Raw genomic sequence first — 15839 nt, 5'->3', positions numbered from 1 at the left:
GAGCAGAGCTGGCCACATCCCAGGGTCTCAGGATCCCCAGTAGGTTGTGCCCTGTGCCCACCACATAGTCCCTGAGGGACTGCTCCTGGGCGAGGCCCTGGGAATAGAGGGCTCCACTATTCCTGCTGAACCCTAACAGAAAATAGCACCATTCCCACTGGAGTCTTAACAGAAAATAATGCCATTCCCTGTGGATCTCATAGGAAATAACGCCATTCCTGCTAAAGCCTAACAGGGAATGCTAACACAACACTAAAAGAGATTTAGAATCTGGATGTGATTGTGCATGCCTGTATTATCAGCTGCTCAGGAAGCTGAGGCAGGAGAATCACAAGTTTGAGGCCAGCCTGGGCAACTGACCTTGTCTCAAAAGAGGAAGAAGATGCTGGGGACATAGCTCAGGGGTAGAGCACCTGGCCTGCTTCTGTGAGCCCCTGGGTTTAATCCTCAGTACAGAGAGAGAGAGGGAGGTCATTATTCACACATGGCCAGGTATTTAGCTCAAGAGTATCATTCCTGCCTCGCAAGCACAAGGTCCTTAATTTGATTCCCAGTACCGGGGGAAAAAACTTTAGCACAAAGGCTCTAAGCCTCCCTCTCTGTACCTCGCTCTGTCCTCCCGAAGCCCTGGGTACAGGAGGTCCCTGAGGAGACTGCATTATGGAGCACTGTGTGCACAGCAGGACACCAGTGGCCTGGTCCAGGGTCGAGACCCTTTCCAGTGCCCATGAACACACAAAGTCCAGGTTTTTTCCCAGCACAGAGGGACAGAGCCTCTGGGAATGGAGCCTGGAGCCCTGCATTGCTCAGGCATCTGGGTGTGGGTCAGAGCAGCCCACAGCCCAGCCTGTCTGTGAGGGGAGAGGCCCAGGGTCTGCAGGAGCAGGGCTGCCCCTCCTGCCTGGGGGTGCAGGGCGGAGGCCACACTGATGACTCGAGTGATGACTTGGAGAGGAGCTGTGAGCTGCAGTGGCTGCCTGCGTAAAGACCCCATGGGAGGGGCCATGGGAGGGGCAGGGCTCCTAGGTGGCTGCCAAGGGGTCACCGCTTTGTGCCCAGCCTGGAGTGACAAAGCCCAGAGATGAGGTTGTGAAATGGACCAGACTAGGCCTGAGGCTTCCCAAGTCTGAGCCCTGAGATTCGGGGGGGCCTGGGGCAGCGGTCACAGAGGGCACCCTGCACATGCCCCAGGTGAGCTGGCACGGTGATGAGACCCAGTCAGGCCGTCCGGAGTGCTGCCGAGGAGAGGAGCCCTGTGCTTATTTGCTGATAGTTCAGGCGTAGGCGCCCTGTGGTCCCGGGCACACCGATGCCTTGATTCGCTAAATGTCAGCGTCTGCGTCTCCTGTCCCTGCCACAGCCTCCCCGGCCTCCCGACACCCAGGCCTTCTCCCACAGGGCGCAGCCCAGGTCCTCCATGTCTGGACACTCAGCTTCCTCCTCGAGGAAGACCCGGGCCGCCAGGGGCGCTCGGCTCCTCTGAGACAGCAGCGCGTTGTGCCCCAGTGACTGGGAGGAGCTCTGTGTTCGAAAGGCCCACAGGACCTCGGGTGGGAACAGAGCCGCGCCCTCCCGGGAGCAGGTCGACCTTGTTTCCTTTCAGCATCTGTGAGCTCTGCAACCTCAGGGGCACAGGGTGCAGCCCTAGCCAAGCCTGGGACTCCCTGCCTGTCCCTGCTCATTGGTGCACTGTGAAGCCCAAGCCGTGCTGTCCCCATGGAGTTCCAGACTTTCTGCCGGACCCCGGTTCCTGATGGGGCAGGACCTTGCCACTCGTGGAGCAGAAGTGGAGCTGCGCGCGAGCGTCCGTGAGCTCACCTAGAGAAGGGCCCGTCCTTCTGAGCACAGTGCTGCCCAGCGGCCTTTATGTGGTGTCGCATGGGCACCTGCCAGCTGCAGAGCAGCAGTTCAGGCTTCACTTCCGTGTAGGCAGCGAGTTTCGTGCCTGTTGTTGGCCCCAGGTTCACTCCACAAGTAGCCCCAGTGCCTCACTGAGCACTGAGCAGCACTGTAGGTGCCTGGAGGACGCAACCAGAATGGATCGGGCCGCAGTCCCGCTCTGGGAACTGTGCTTTTGGGGGCAGAAAATGGTCGTAAGCACAGAGCTAAGTCACAGTTTATGGAGGTGGCGCAGGCTGTGGGCAGAGGGACAAGGGCAGTAGGCACGACGGATCCGGCATGGCCAGCGGCACTGCCGAGAGCTGGCATCGGACCTCTTACTGGAGTGGGGGAGGCGAGGGAGGTGCCAGGCAGAGGGGCAGCCGTGAGCAGGGCGCTCGGGCTTTTCCGGATTTATTTCCCGAGACGTGTGCTGGGCTCGAGGATCATCATCCCTCATGGAGACCCGGATGCCAGCCCGTGGGCTCTGCCACTGACCTCTGCAGAGCGTTTGGAAACTAAAAAGCAGTGTTTCCGCGTGTGGCTGGCGGTCACGCGAGCGTGGGACACTGCACTCTGGAGTCTGCCTCACTCCACCTTGGTGTGGAAACAGACACGTCTTTTGTGGCAGCTTAGTGCACTCTGCTCTGGGCTCCTCAAAGACTCACGCACAGCTGGTGCAGCATGAGACCTGCTCTGCAGATGGGAGCCAGGGCCTGGTGCTCCCGGCCTCAGGTGCAGAGCTGGCTCTCAGAGCCAGATCCACCCCACGGATGCTCCCAGAAGCACCGTGGCCCATTGCGGTGCCCTGCAGACTGCAGACCACAGGAAGGCCACCTCCCAGCTTGGGGGCCGCACAGCCAGAACCATGGCACCATGGACAACAGGCGCTCACTGCCCAGTGCTGCTGCAGAGCTCAGCAAACATGGTCACTTTATTCTCACAAGAACCCCTTCTCCATCTTATGAATGAGGAGACTGAGGCCCAAGGACATTGAGTAACTTTTCTGAGCCTTTGTGGGTAGAAAATAGCAGAGCCGGGATTGAAACCCAGGGAGTGTGGCCCAGGGCCTCACTGCCTCTGTCCAGCTGTTAGCCATGGTGGCCCAGCCGGGACTCGGGAGCAGGCGTGTTTGCAAGGGTCTCTTTGACAAAGGCCTGGGTTCTCGTAGGTGAAGAAGGGGTCCTCAGACCTTCTGCATGACCAAAACTTTACAAAGTCCCCTCTTCACATGACATGGTGCCTGCGCTGCCATCTTTGTGCTCAGCCTCCAGGTCCTGAAGACCAAATAGGAGGATGGCGTCTATGCCGGGATCCCTGCATCCCACATCCGAGGCTTCTCCAAGTTTGCCATCCAATGACTAGGTCATGCCAAGGGGCCTGATCTTTGGCACAGGTGCAAGGAGAGGCCAGAAGGGAAGAAGGACCAGAGAGAGACAGGGTCCAGATTCTGACCTCAGATTTCCTGGGCGTTGGCTGCAGGTGCAGGCGTGTTTCCGTGGCCGGGCCCCTGGGGAAACCATTCTGGTGTGGAGTGGGATATCTCCATGGTGTGCACTCACCAGTCACTGCAGACTCTGTGCGCTAATTCATGACTCTGAGCGGCAATAAAGCCAGACCAGTAATTCTGCATCCTGGCATGGAGAGGGCACAGAGAGGCCACTGTGGCTGTGATGTTGCTTTATCGCCATTAGTATCATTCGTTGCTTTGAAAGCATCTCGTGTGTTCTTGCTTTGTGCTTCCCGACAGCCTGGTGTCACTGAAGAGGAGGAAGCCGTGGTGATGACAGAGGGTAGCGCGGAGGAGCCTGGGGCTCCACCTTAGTCCCGCTCCCATGCAGGGCTCACATCTGCTTGCAGAGAGCTGCTGTCTTTGATCCCTCTTTGACAGATGAGGAAACCAAGGCACAGAGTGTGAAAATCTCAGCGCCGTGGCATTCATAAGTGGCAGATGTGGGCTTGGCACATCGTCTGTGTGCCTGTGGGGCTGTGCGGTCATCTCCTGGGTTCCTTGGCTCCTGGGTGCTGGGCAGGCAGAGGGAAGGGCGTGTGAGAGAGAAGATCTCTGGAAGCGCACAGCTCACTGCAAGGGTCCCAGCTTGCAGGTGACAGGGAGGACAACGAGGCAGTGACCAGACCACGAAGCCCTTCCCTGCGAGGGCTCCAGATGGCCAGGCTGCGGTTCAGGAAACTCTCACCTGGCCACAGCGGGAAATCCACGGAAAGGCTGAGGCAGGAGGGAGGTGATAGCTGCTCTGGGCAAAGGAGAGAGTTTCAGCAGCCCGGGAACCAACTGTGGCTGTAAGGAGGAAGAGGAAAGGTCCACATCCCAGGCAGTAGGAGAGGCAGGACTGACAGGCCCTGGTGACCACAGGCTGAAGCCCCTAAGGGGCAGGGGAAGCTGGTGTGAGACTCAGGTCTGTGGCCCAGAGCGCTGCCGTGTGGTGTGGGTCCCAGCCCCAGGACTCGGCACACCCTCGCTGGGAGGCCCCGGGCGCCAGCAGCGCATCTCCTCTCCCATGCAGGCCGTGCCTTGCTCATCATGGCCCACAGAGCCGACGGCTCCATGCCGGCTCCAGTTCTTACGGAGCTCAGCCCACTCCGAGGTAAAACCGCAGCCCTGCAGTTTGCACTTCCTGCTGTCTTCTCGTTTCCCCACAAGCCTGACTTGTGCATTATCCTTCTCTCACCCTGCTCTAGTCTCCCTGCTGTGGCCTCTGAGAAGCACAGTGTTGGGTTGAGGTCTCCTGGCTCCGGTGGCCATTCCTGCCCTCTAGTGGGCGATGGTGGACAGTGCGGGCCGTGCCTGGCTCCGTGGCACCTCGTCTCAGAACCAGGCTGAGGCGCAGGGTCCCAGAGATGCAGGAAGTGATGGCTTAGGCGAGACCCTGTGTGCCACACCGCCCAGCTTCCTTCTGTGCTCATGTGGCCACTTGGCGTGAGGTCCTCCTCTGTCTCAGGGAACATACGTCTCGGGGACGTCTGAAGCCCAGGGGGCACCGGACCCTGTCTGTGCTGGCCTCCCTGTACACACGGTAGAGTGTAATTGTACATTAGGGACAGGAAGAGGTGCGCAACCGTAGCTGGTAAAGAGACAGCCGTTCTAGAAACATGCTGTAATAAGACCATGTAAGTGGGGTTTCTTCCAGAGGACACACGTGTGGCTCCCCTCTGGCGTGGGTGCCCCGCCAGTGTCGCTGCCCATGCCCTCCGGAATGGCAGTTACCTGACACTGTGACGAGTGACTGGAAACAAGGTGGCCCCAGGGAGCTTGCGGGCAGGCAGCGCGTGGGTGCGGAGGTCCAGGTCCTACAGGGGCACAGGGCAGGGTGCGGTTTCGGCCCCCTGCCCAGAGCAGTGAGCAGAGGCTGCTCACAGTGCTCATCCCAGGAACTTCTCAGCTGATCTCTCTCATCTGCAGTCGGCAGTGGGTAACTGAGGCCACGAATGAAACCTTGTGGGGTCGGGGCCGCTGCGCCTGTCTGGTCTGTTTCCCATTCCGCAGCCAGGTGGGTTAAGTCACACCTCTCTCTTCCCTGCAACCCTCCAACGGTGCACTTCTGGAATTGGACTGAAACCAAAATATTCTGAACGCGGCCTTCCACGATCCAGCCCCACTCTGCCTCTCCAGACATCTGGCCTCAGAAACCTCTCTGCCCGGTGCAGCCAGGCTGCCTCCTGCTCGGCAGCTCTGCCCGCTCTGTCCCACCTCGGGACTTGGCCCCTGTTGGTCTCTTCCTCCTGTCCTTCCCGCCTCAGCTTGTTCTTCCTGGAGCAAGTGAATCTGTTTTTGTTTGCTGAGGACCTGATCTTATCTGTAGAAAGCAAAATACTCCAAAGGAACTGCTGTTAGAACTGATTTAATGCTTGGCGAAGTTGTAAGGATAAAATATGAGCCCACAAAAATCAGTACTGCTTCTCTGTATTAACAACAAGATATCTTAAAATGAAATTTAAAAATCAATCTTATCCACAATAGCATTAAAGCACTTAAAAGTTAATTAAACCAAGGTGAAGATCTGTGTACCTAAAACTATAAAAGGTTGATTTAAAAAAAATTGTATGTGACACAAATAAATGGAACGACCACCTACACTTGTGGATCGAAAAAATTAATATTATTAAAATGTTTACAACACCCAAAGTGATGTACAAGTCAACATAATTTTTAATAAAATTCCAATATCATTTTTCATCAAAATAGCAAAAAATCCTAAAATTTAGAATGTCCAGAGAAATCTTGAACAAAAAGAACAAAGCTGGATACATCGCACTACCTGATTTAAAAATCTATAACAAAGTAATAAAAACAAAAATAGCACAATACTGATAGAAAAACAGACACACTGACAAGTGGAATAGGACAGACTGGGAAGTAAACTCTGGACTACAGTCAGATGGTCTCTGACAAAGTTGTCAGCAACCTAGAATGGAGAAAAGGCAGTTTATTCAGTGACACATACTGGGGAAATTGTATATCTACAGACAGAAGAATGAAATTGGATCCTTACCTCACACGATGTATAAAAATCCTCTCAAAATGGACAAAAGCTTAAATGTAAGACCTGAAAGTATAAAACTATTAGAAAGGAAAAAACAAATAAACAAATAAGAAAACAAACAGGCAAGGCCCATAACACAGGCAACAAAAACAAAGATAGCTGGGATTGTATCAAACTGAAAAGCTTCTGCACATCAAAGAAAGTGATAGGGCCGGGGATTTAGCTCAGTGGTTCTGACCCCTGCCTTGCAAGCGCAAGGGCCCGAGTTCAATCCCCGGTACCAAAAAAAAAAAAAAGGAGGAATAATAGGGTGAAGAGATTGCTCACGGATTGGGAGAAAGTATTTACACCACACATCTGATAAGCTATACCCCAAAATTTAACAGCAAGAAAACAAATAACTTAATCAAAAATGGGCAAAGTCCATGAATACCTGTTCGCAAAAGAAGGCCTATGTGTGGCCAGCAGAAGCCTGAAGAAATGCTTATCACTCCCTACGGGAACTCAGATGAGAACAATGAGGCAGCACCTCACACCCGTTAGAATGGCTGTTACCAAAGAGAGATAAATATTAGCAAAGGCGTGAGGAAAGGGAACTTTTGTTTGCTGTAGGTAGGAATGTAAATTATACAACCGCAGTGGAAAACAGCACGGAAGCAGGACCCTTGAAAAATGAAATATGGTTACTGTGTGATCCAGCAGTCCCACTTCTACGCAGCCACGGGAATTTCAATCCCTGTGCAGGGAGACCTCTACGCCCCCAGTTCATTTCAGCATTATTCACAATGACCAAGACCAGAAGTCAGCCTAGGGCTCGTCGTGGGACACACAAGTAAAGAGAATGTGGTAGGTGTGCATGGCAGAACACTGGGGGCCTTTAAAAGAAGGAAATTCTGGGGCTGGGGAGTTAGCTCAGTGGTTCCGGCTCCTGCCTTGCAAGCACAAGGGCCCAAGCTCAATCCCCGGTACCCTCCAAAAAATTAAAAGAAGGACATTCCTTCATTTTCAGCAGTATCAGTGAACACGGAGGACATTGCATTAAGGGAAGTGAGCCAGACACCAATAAATGCTGCATGGTTTTATTTATACGCGGAGTCTAAAGACTCAGAGAAGTGGAGACCAGCTGGTGGTTACAAGACACAGGAAAGGGTTGGGGTGGGAAAAGGGGATATGAGCGAAAGGTCCTGAGTTTCAGTGCAGCGGGAGGAATGAGCTTAGCCACTGCACAGAACATGGTCACCATATTAAATAAGAGTGCATTGTATATTTCAAAGTTGTTAATAGAGTAGATTTCAAATGGTCTCGGCACCAAAAATAGTACGGAGTATAAAGATTTATTAATTTGCTTGATTTAATCATGTCACAATGCAAACATATATCAAAATATCACACTGTACTCCATAAATATATGGGATGATTATCTGTCAATTACAACTTAAAGTTTTAACAGGTCAGCTCGGCAGAGAGGGCTTCCCTGACTGTGCCGTCTGAAGAGCCCTGCCCCCACTGCTCCCTGTGACAGCGGCCTATGTGTTTCTTAATAACACCGGGCCCAAGCCAGAGAGTTTGTGCCCTTGTTCATTATTGGCTTCTTCTGGGAAGACTGACCAGCACTGGGGGCCTGTGTTGGGGAGGTCTCAGGAGGAGTCCTGACCACCACTGGAGTCGAAGAAAAGGTTAAAACAGGTGATTCTCAAAGTAGGGAGATTCCTGCCAGCGTGAGGTTGGCGAGGGCTCCCAAAGAAGGGGTTGTTGAGTAAACTCCAAGGCCCTTCAACTCTTAATCTGTCTTTAACTTTTCCACCCAGTATTCTGAACATGGAAGAGGCACAGTTCCAGTAGTGACCATTCGCTTCTGTTGGACAAGCTTTTACAAAAATGATCACTATAAACTTTGATAATCATAAAATATCTAAAAGGATCTCTGATGTTCCCAGAGAGAAACTAAAAGTGGATAGAATGTGGAGGGGCCTTGGCCCTTGACAGACGGGAGCCACACCTGCTAGGGGAGGTGAAAGCACTCCACAGTCCCCACACACAGGGCAACCAGAGCCAAGCCAAAGTGGCAATCAGTCCCTCCTCCTACGGGTGACAGTTCCCGGGCACAGTGCACTCTGCAGAGACTAGAGGAGGAGAAACTGGGAGAGATGCCAGCTCCTTGAGTGCCCAGTGAGATCCCTTTTGACCTCTGTTGAAACCAACTGCAGTCACCCCTCTCTCTGCCCACTTCTGCTCTTCATTTATGCAGGAATTTGTTGGTCTCCCATGAGCTGCTGCTTATAAGTCTCTCTGGAAAGTGGCCTTTGCACGGTCTGATCTCCACGCACAGTACCTCCATTCCACTGTGTACACTTGCCGGGTGCATAGGGAGCATTCATCAGACCACACTGAACCATAGAATTAGTCTCGATGAATGCCAGAGGCTTTGGTACGAGTGAGAACCAGAGTGTCCCCAGAGGCCTCGTGTGTTCAGAAGTGGGGCTTTGAGGAGGTGCGTGCGTGATCATGGGGGCCCTGTAGCTCAATGTGGCTAGGAGGTAGGGCCTGGGTCGAAGAGGCGGTCACTGGGTGTGGCCTGGAAGGATTCATCTCCCTCCCCAGCCCGTCCTTTCTCTTTGCTTCCTGGCCACCATGAGATGAGTAGCTTTCCTATGCCAGGCCCTCGGTTTGTGCCCTTCCTGCATCAGAGCCAATTGAGAACTGAGTCCTCTAACTGTGAGCCAAAGGAAAGTTGTCCTCCTTTAAGGGGTGTGTGTAGGATATTGTGTCCCAGTGACAAGGAAGTGACTAAGACAGGGTTAAAACCTAGTGTTCACCAATCACAAATAAATTATGTAAAAAACAATAACAAGAAAGTACTTAAAAGAGCACCAAAATTTGACAAATACATGTTAAATAACACACAGATAAAAAATATCATAAGGAAGTTGAGGGTGATGGCACACGTTTATAATCCCAGTACTTAGGAGGCTGAGGCAGAAGGATTGCTAGGAGGAGCCTGGGCTACAATAATGAGTTCAAGACCAGCCTGGACTACATAGTGAGAAAACAAAAATAAGGGAAATTGAGAATACTTTGGAGTTGAAGGATAGGAATATATGTACTAAATTCCTAGGGTGCAGAAAGAACACTGCTTCAAATGCTTAAAAGAAGTTGTTTAATGATCTGTTTCCATCTTAGGATTCTAGAAAGAAGAGCAAATTAGTCTTACAGCAAAAAGGGAAGGAAGGAGGTAATAAAGAACAGAACTAAATTAGATAGAAGTCAAACAGTGGAGGTTGAAAAAGACTGCAAGTTAATTCTTTTAAGAAATTAATAAAATGAACACATTTTTAGCAATGCCAATCAACCAGAAAGCGAGAAAAGGCAGATTACCACTATCAGGAATATTAAGGGAATCCTGAAGATCCTGCAGAAGATAAATACTATGAACAACTTTATGTCAATAAATTTCATAACGAAAATGAAGTGGGCAAATTGCTTTTAATCACATACTGCCAAAACCGAGATTAAATGACACAGCAGCTGCATTTAAAAAGAGATACATTCATTATTAAAAGCTTCCCACTGAGGATGAAGCTCAGTGGTGCTGCACTTGCCTAGCATAGCTGAGGCCTTGGTCTCTATGTCTAGTACCACAACACAGCACAGCGCAGCAACGTGCTCACAACGAAAATTCACCCCAATGGCTTGATTCGAATTCTGCCAACAATTTTAGAAAAAACATACCAATACTGCCAAATTCTTTCAGAAAATAGAAAAGGAAGAAACACCTCTCGGTGTATTTTGTGAAGTTGCCAGTCCCTTGGTATCCAAACCTCACAGAAACGTTGCCAACAAAGCAAATTACAGGTCAGTGTTTTGTGTCATAAACCGAGACGTAGAATCCTCAGCAAAACATTGTCAGACTGAATCCACCAATGCATAAAAAGATTCACTGTGAGCAAGTGGGGTTTATCTAGGAATAGAAATTGGGTTTAAATGTTCAAAATCAATAAATGTAATTGACTGCTTTCAGCTAGTCAATGCCTTTTTAAAAAATGCATAATCCTCACAGTAGATTTAGACAATTCCCTGGCAAGTCCGTACCCATTCTTGAGGAAACGCACAGCCAATAAGGAACACAGGGGAGCTGCCTCCAAGTGACAAGGTGACTACGCCAATGGCCCCGGTTGGCACCATGGTAATGGGCAGGTGTAGAATGTTTTCCTCCTGAGACTGGCCACAGTCAAGGCGTCTGTTTTCATCGTTTCTGTTCATTCCTGGAGGTTCTGGCTGAGCGGAATAAGCGTGGTGAACAGAGTGAAAGCATTAAGCTCTCAAAGAAAGAACTGAAGATACCTGCACTGGGAGACGAGGTGATTGCTTCAGTACAAAATCGGAAGGACCCTGTAAACAGCTAGTGGAAACAATATTTGTACTTCCGTAGCGTGTTGGTAATTACCCATGTAATTCTACGCTAGCAGCAAACGAATGCACCGTGGAAGTTTGAGAAGTGTCATTTTAAAATCTTCCCTCCTCCAGAAAACCAAAAGAAATTGTTAGGAACAAACTGAACACGATGTGTGCGAGACCTGTGTACTGAGAATCATAAAACGCTTCTGGAGAACATTAAAGAAAGCTCAATGAGTGAAGAACTCTGCCACTTTGCCGAGATCAGTTCCGCTGTGGCTGTGGCTTCTGTGCAGTCCTCAGGGTGCCCCGCAGACCTCTGTGTACAGGCAGAGTTTTCAGTGCATGTGAAAATGGGATGAAGATACCCAAGACAGCCTGGAGAAGGGCAATCACCTACCTCGGAGGACTCAACTTCACGGATACTTAAGACTTGCTGTGTAGCCACAGTTCCACGCCGGTGTGAGCACAGGAGACAGGCACACACTTCGGCGCGCGTTGCTGTCAAGAGAGCCCCAAGAGCAGGGCAGCCGCAGGACAGTGTTTCCATAGAAGGCGCTGCGTCCTGGGTGCCCGGGGGGGAAGCATGGACCTCACACCCCACCACACACGACTCAGGGACCCAGGGTGCCCGTGGCAACAGGCTCAGCAGAAGGACTGAAACAGAAAGCGGCCGGAGACTACATGACCAGCACTTGGCGAGCTGGCCAAGACTTTTTAACAATAGACACTGAAATATTAATCATAAATTAAAATTGGAAAACTTGATTTTCACAAAATTAAAAGTATCTGCTTATCAAAACACCTGCCGAGATACGTGGCACATTTTTATGTGTATATATAAATACCTGTAAATGTGTGCATAGCTATACATAGGAAAGTGTATTTAAAATATTCCTAATGTCCAAAATATGGAGGTATGACCTCATCCTATAGTATAATTGTTTTTCTTTCTGGAATGCTTTTATCTCAGGTAAACAATTTACTTTTTAAAGAGTTATTCTTTTAAACTCTGCTCACAACGGGAATGCAGCAGCAAGAGCGGACTGGAAGAAAATGCCTATAGCACATGCGCCTTTCAAAGGCTTTGTGTCCAGAATGTGCAAAGCACTCCTACGCGTCAGCAATAAGAGGGTAAACTTTTAAAACCGGGCCAGAGGCAAGAAAGACGCCTTCATGGCCAGGCTCCTCCAGTGCCCGCAAAAACAGATGTAAGACACAGCCAGCATGACGCCACTGTCCCCTGACAGGAATGTCCAAGGAGAGAGATGGCAGCCGTGCTGGTGAGGAGCCCTCATGCAGTGTGCACAACACTAGGGAGCCTTCCCAGCTGCTGCCGGTTGGGCCAATGGCACCTTAATCCAGGGTCTTGCAGCTCACACTTAGGTGTCTCCCAAAGCAAGGGTGGATCTGTTCATCCACCGGCCCATCCACCCATCTGTCGCCACAAGAATACTTCGGCAAAACATCTCATAGCCATTCTGACAGCGACATTCTACACCCAGAAGCATCCAGATGCCAGTGAACAAGAGACCTCCACAGCATTTTATGTTCATCCATCAGTGCTATTCTGATTAATAAATAGAAGGACTAGCCAGGGGAGGTGGCACATGCCTGTAAACCCAGCACTTAGGAGGCTGAGGCAGGAGGGTCGCCATGAGTTCAAGGCCAGCCTGAGCTACATTGTGAGTTCAAGATGAGTTTAAACTACAAACTGAGACCCTTTCTCAAAAAAACGGAACAGAATAAAAAGAATGACTATTGATAATGTACCATGTGTGACTCCCAAAATGTTTATGTTGATGGAATGAAGGCATCAACAAATGAATAACCTGATTAATTTACCTGGCGTTCAAGAGCAGGTAAAATTCATATATGGTGTCCGGCTTCAGAATTGTTTTCCTATGGGGGGTGGAATGACCAGAAGGGGGCGCAAAAGAACTTTCTGAAGTGGGGGTTAGGCTAAATCTGCAACAGAACTCAGAGCGGGACAGTTGTGAACTGCATTTCACTCTTAAGTAAATTTTACTGCAGTGAAAATACAAAATAATCTAGACAAAATGAGATCTAATTCTATGGTTTAAATAATTTTCATTCTCAATGGGATATTGTGATCTGAAACAGTCTGAGTCTTTTCAAAACGCACTTTTCCCTGTTCAGAAAAGCAGTAATGTTGTGTTAGCCCAGCTGCCGTGATGAAGAGTCTACAACAGATGGCTCCTTTCCCACGGTTCTGCAGGCGCAGGCCGGAGACCAGAGCGCCCAGCTGGTGGGGTCCAGCCAGGGTCATCCCCTGGGCCCACACCCACGTGGTGCGGGGAGGACGGGCTCTCCGGTGTCTCCTCTTCTCAGAGCTCCACTCCCACGGCGATGCCCGTCCTCGGGACCCACCTAACCTGTCGCCCCAAAGTCTGGACTGCAGGTCCATTGCTGTGGGTCAGACCCTCGGCATGGGCCTTGGGGAGCATGATCCAATTGTGTCCACATGCACCCCACTGGGAAGAAAGCTGTGGAGAAGGGCACGTGATCCACTAGCAGCATGGAAATCACGGCCAGCATTTAGATTTATTTCCAAAGTTATTTCAGTGTTTGCAAGTTGAAGCCATTCCTACCTATGATTTTGTAGCATCGCGTTTGTTTTTTAACATCACAACATGAAAAATCTCTCTGTTAGTAAAAACCCTTCTTTGGTACTCTTTTTTAAATAGCCACAAAGGCTTCATTGAGTGGCCAGGCCATGGTTTATTTATCCGCCATCCTGTGGTTGAATGCTGAGCTACTTTGCAGGATTTTGCTCATGTAAATACTGCTGTGATCAACACGCTTATGCTTGAGGCTTTTTCCTGTAACCAAAATTCTTTCCTCAGGTTAGAACTCCAGAAAATGGAAATTTTAGGTTAAAAGGGTAAGCTTTTAAGACACATTGCCAAACTCCCTTCCAAAAGGAGGTCCAAGTTTACACTACGGTGGCTGGGAGCCGGAAGTGCTCTGTGTGCCCTGACAGGCAGGAGGTGCTCACACTAATGTGCTCTTGGCTTGTTTCCAACAGGTGAGAGAATTCTGCTGAAGCCTGCCCACTGTGCGCACAGTCCCCGGCTCTCGGCCTGGCCCGCAGCCCCGTCCCTTCTGCTGCCTGGCAGCCATTTCCCAGCATCACCTAGACAAGTCCAAGGCGGCACGTGCCATCCATCCTCAGGCATCCACAGCCATGAACTTCCTCCGGCGACGCCTCTCCGACAGCAGCTTCGTGGCCAACTTGCCCAATGGCTACATGCCAGACCTGCAGCGCCCTGAGAGCTCCACCAGCTCCCCCGCGTCCCCGGCCACCGAGAGGAGGCACCCACAGCCCCTGGCCGCCTCCTTCTCCTCACCAGGATCCAGCCTCTTCAGCTCCTTCTCCAGCGCCATGAGGCCTTCCCCGCAGGCCCCCTCTGGGCCCACGGAACCCCCCATGCCCTCCACACCTATGGTCCAGAGGCCCCGGGTCCTGTTGGTGATCGACGACGCCCACACAGATTGGTAAGCAGGAAGCCGCACGTGCTTCTCACTGGCTGGGAAGGAAGTGGCCCTGCCTGGGCATCTGTCCGTTGCAGGTCACAGCTTCTCGCCCGAAGGCTGCTCCGTAGTTCTGGTGGCTAGGAGGGTGGGTAGTTCTCGGGCAGCCAGGCCTGACCAAGCAAGGTGAGGCTGTGATGGCCTGGATCACAGCATGCTGTGTGCTGTTCTCGGGCCGCTGCAGGTGTTACCGGATGTTTGATGAGGCCCTGATGGAGCCCACCAGGAGGAGCACACACAGGAAGCAAAACAGCTGGCAACAATGACACGCTAATCTTCTTTCTTCCTCAGCTGCCTCCACACCTGCCGGTTTTAGTATATGTGCTGCCAAAGTGAGCACATCTGTACCCCTGCCTGAATGAGGCTGACCCCGGGGTAGGTCCTGCCGGGGACCCTGGGGACTATAGCCGGCTGACTCCGCTCGTCCTCTGGCCCCAGGGGCGGCAATGCTGTGACTCCAGCCCTGCTCAGCGCTGCTTCACGGTGAGGTCTTGGGGCAGAGGCCAGGCGTGTCCAGCTCTCCATGGGTCACTGTGCAGGTGGTTCTGGAGCAGCGAGTGCGAGATCAGGACAGAAGCTCAGAGATGCCCTGGGGTGGGGGTGCTGGTGACCCCCAAGTCACGACTGCGGTTGCCATCTAGCCAGACCCGGAGTGTGCAGGTCAGGACCTGAGCCCACACACAGGCGCGGCCACCGCCAGGGCGGAGGGCTGGGTGGAGTGGACCCGGGGGCACCGCTGCACATGTATCTCCCGGGGCTGGGCACCCAAAGGAGAGTAGCTGGGTGCAGGCGCTGTGTTACCCCAGCACCTGTGTGCACCCACCTCCATTCCCGGGGACTGGAGCTGCATCCTCACCGTCCTGTGTGCAGGAAGTGTGACTCAGGCCAGGCCTCCTGCCCTCCTCTGCTGCAGTGCGCATCCGCAGGCACGGGTCAGGACGCCCTGCAGCCTCTGCGCATGCGTGGGTGTGGGCGGTGGGGACCGGCTGGTTCCAGGTGCTCCCCATGGGGACAGTGTGTGCGCCTACCGGCCGCTGCGGGCTCCTGAGCCCTTGCTTCTCCTTCACCCAGCGTTTGACCTTGACTTGGAACGTTCCCTGCCGGGTGTATTATCTCTTGCTCAATTGTCAAGAAAGTTACTTCCGGTGCGGGTCAGGCGCTATGGCGCCCTGGCCCAAAGCGAGGCGGCCTAGAGGGGCTCTCTGGCCGTAAGTCCCGTCGCTGCCCGATGGTGGCAACATGGCCTCTGCGAGTTGCTGCATCTCTGCAGTGCCGCTGTCACATGTAAGTACTTAGTAGGGAAGTGCGCGTTGCTGCAGGCGCAGTGGCCTTCGGTGCCACCTCACCCGGCTGTCGGGACAGCTGCCGGGGAAGCCTGCCTGTGCGATGTGGGTGCCCGCTGCTGGGCCGGCGGCCGCTCTCCCTGGCCGGCTCCGGGGAGGAAGTGGGGCTCGGGTCTGTGTCCTGTCCGTGTGGTTTGGGCGGCAGCACGGGGAATGGGGAACAGTCACG

At 52.2% G+C, this 15839-nt stretch overlaps 1 protein-coding gene across 7 annotated transcripts in view; it reads left to right on the top strand.

Annotated features, from left to right (window-relative positions):
* Positions 1-15839, top strand: part of Syn3 (synapsin III) — a 278828-nt gene that overhangs the window by 14536 nt on the left and 248453 nt on the right. For 6 of the 7 annotated variants that reach the window (XM_010637618.2, XM_010637616.2, XM_033763883.1 and 3 more), the window contains one exon: positions 13822-14291. In XM_010637618.2, coding sequence (XP_010635920.1) covers positions 13981-14291 — 311 coding nt within the window. In that variant the 5' untranslated portion in view covers positions 13822-13980. Of the gene's footprint in view, positions 1-13821; positions 14292-15540; positions 15612-15839 lie in introns of those variants that run through there. The other variant, XM_010637619.2, reaches the window with a different exon arrangement.

Source organism: Fukomys damarensis, unplaced genomic scaffold, assembly GCF_012274545.1.
Source record: "Fukomys damarensis isolate Sample0158 unplaced genomic scaffold, DMR_v1.0_HiC HiC_scaffold_15, whole genome shotgun sequence".
In the NCBI taxonomy this organism is placed as follows: Eukaryota; Metazoa; Chordata; class Mammalia; order Rodentia; family Bathyergidae; genus Fukomys; species Fukomys damarensis.
This window is presented reverse-complemented; position numbering and strand designations above follow the sequence as displayed.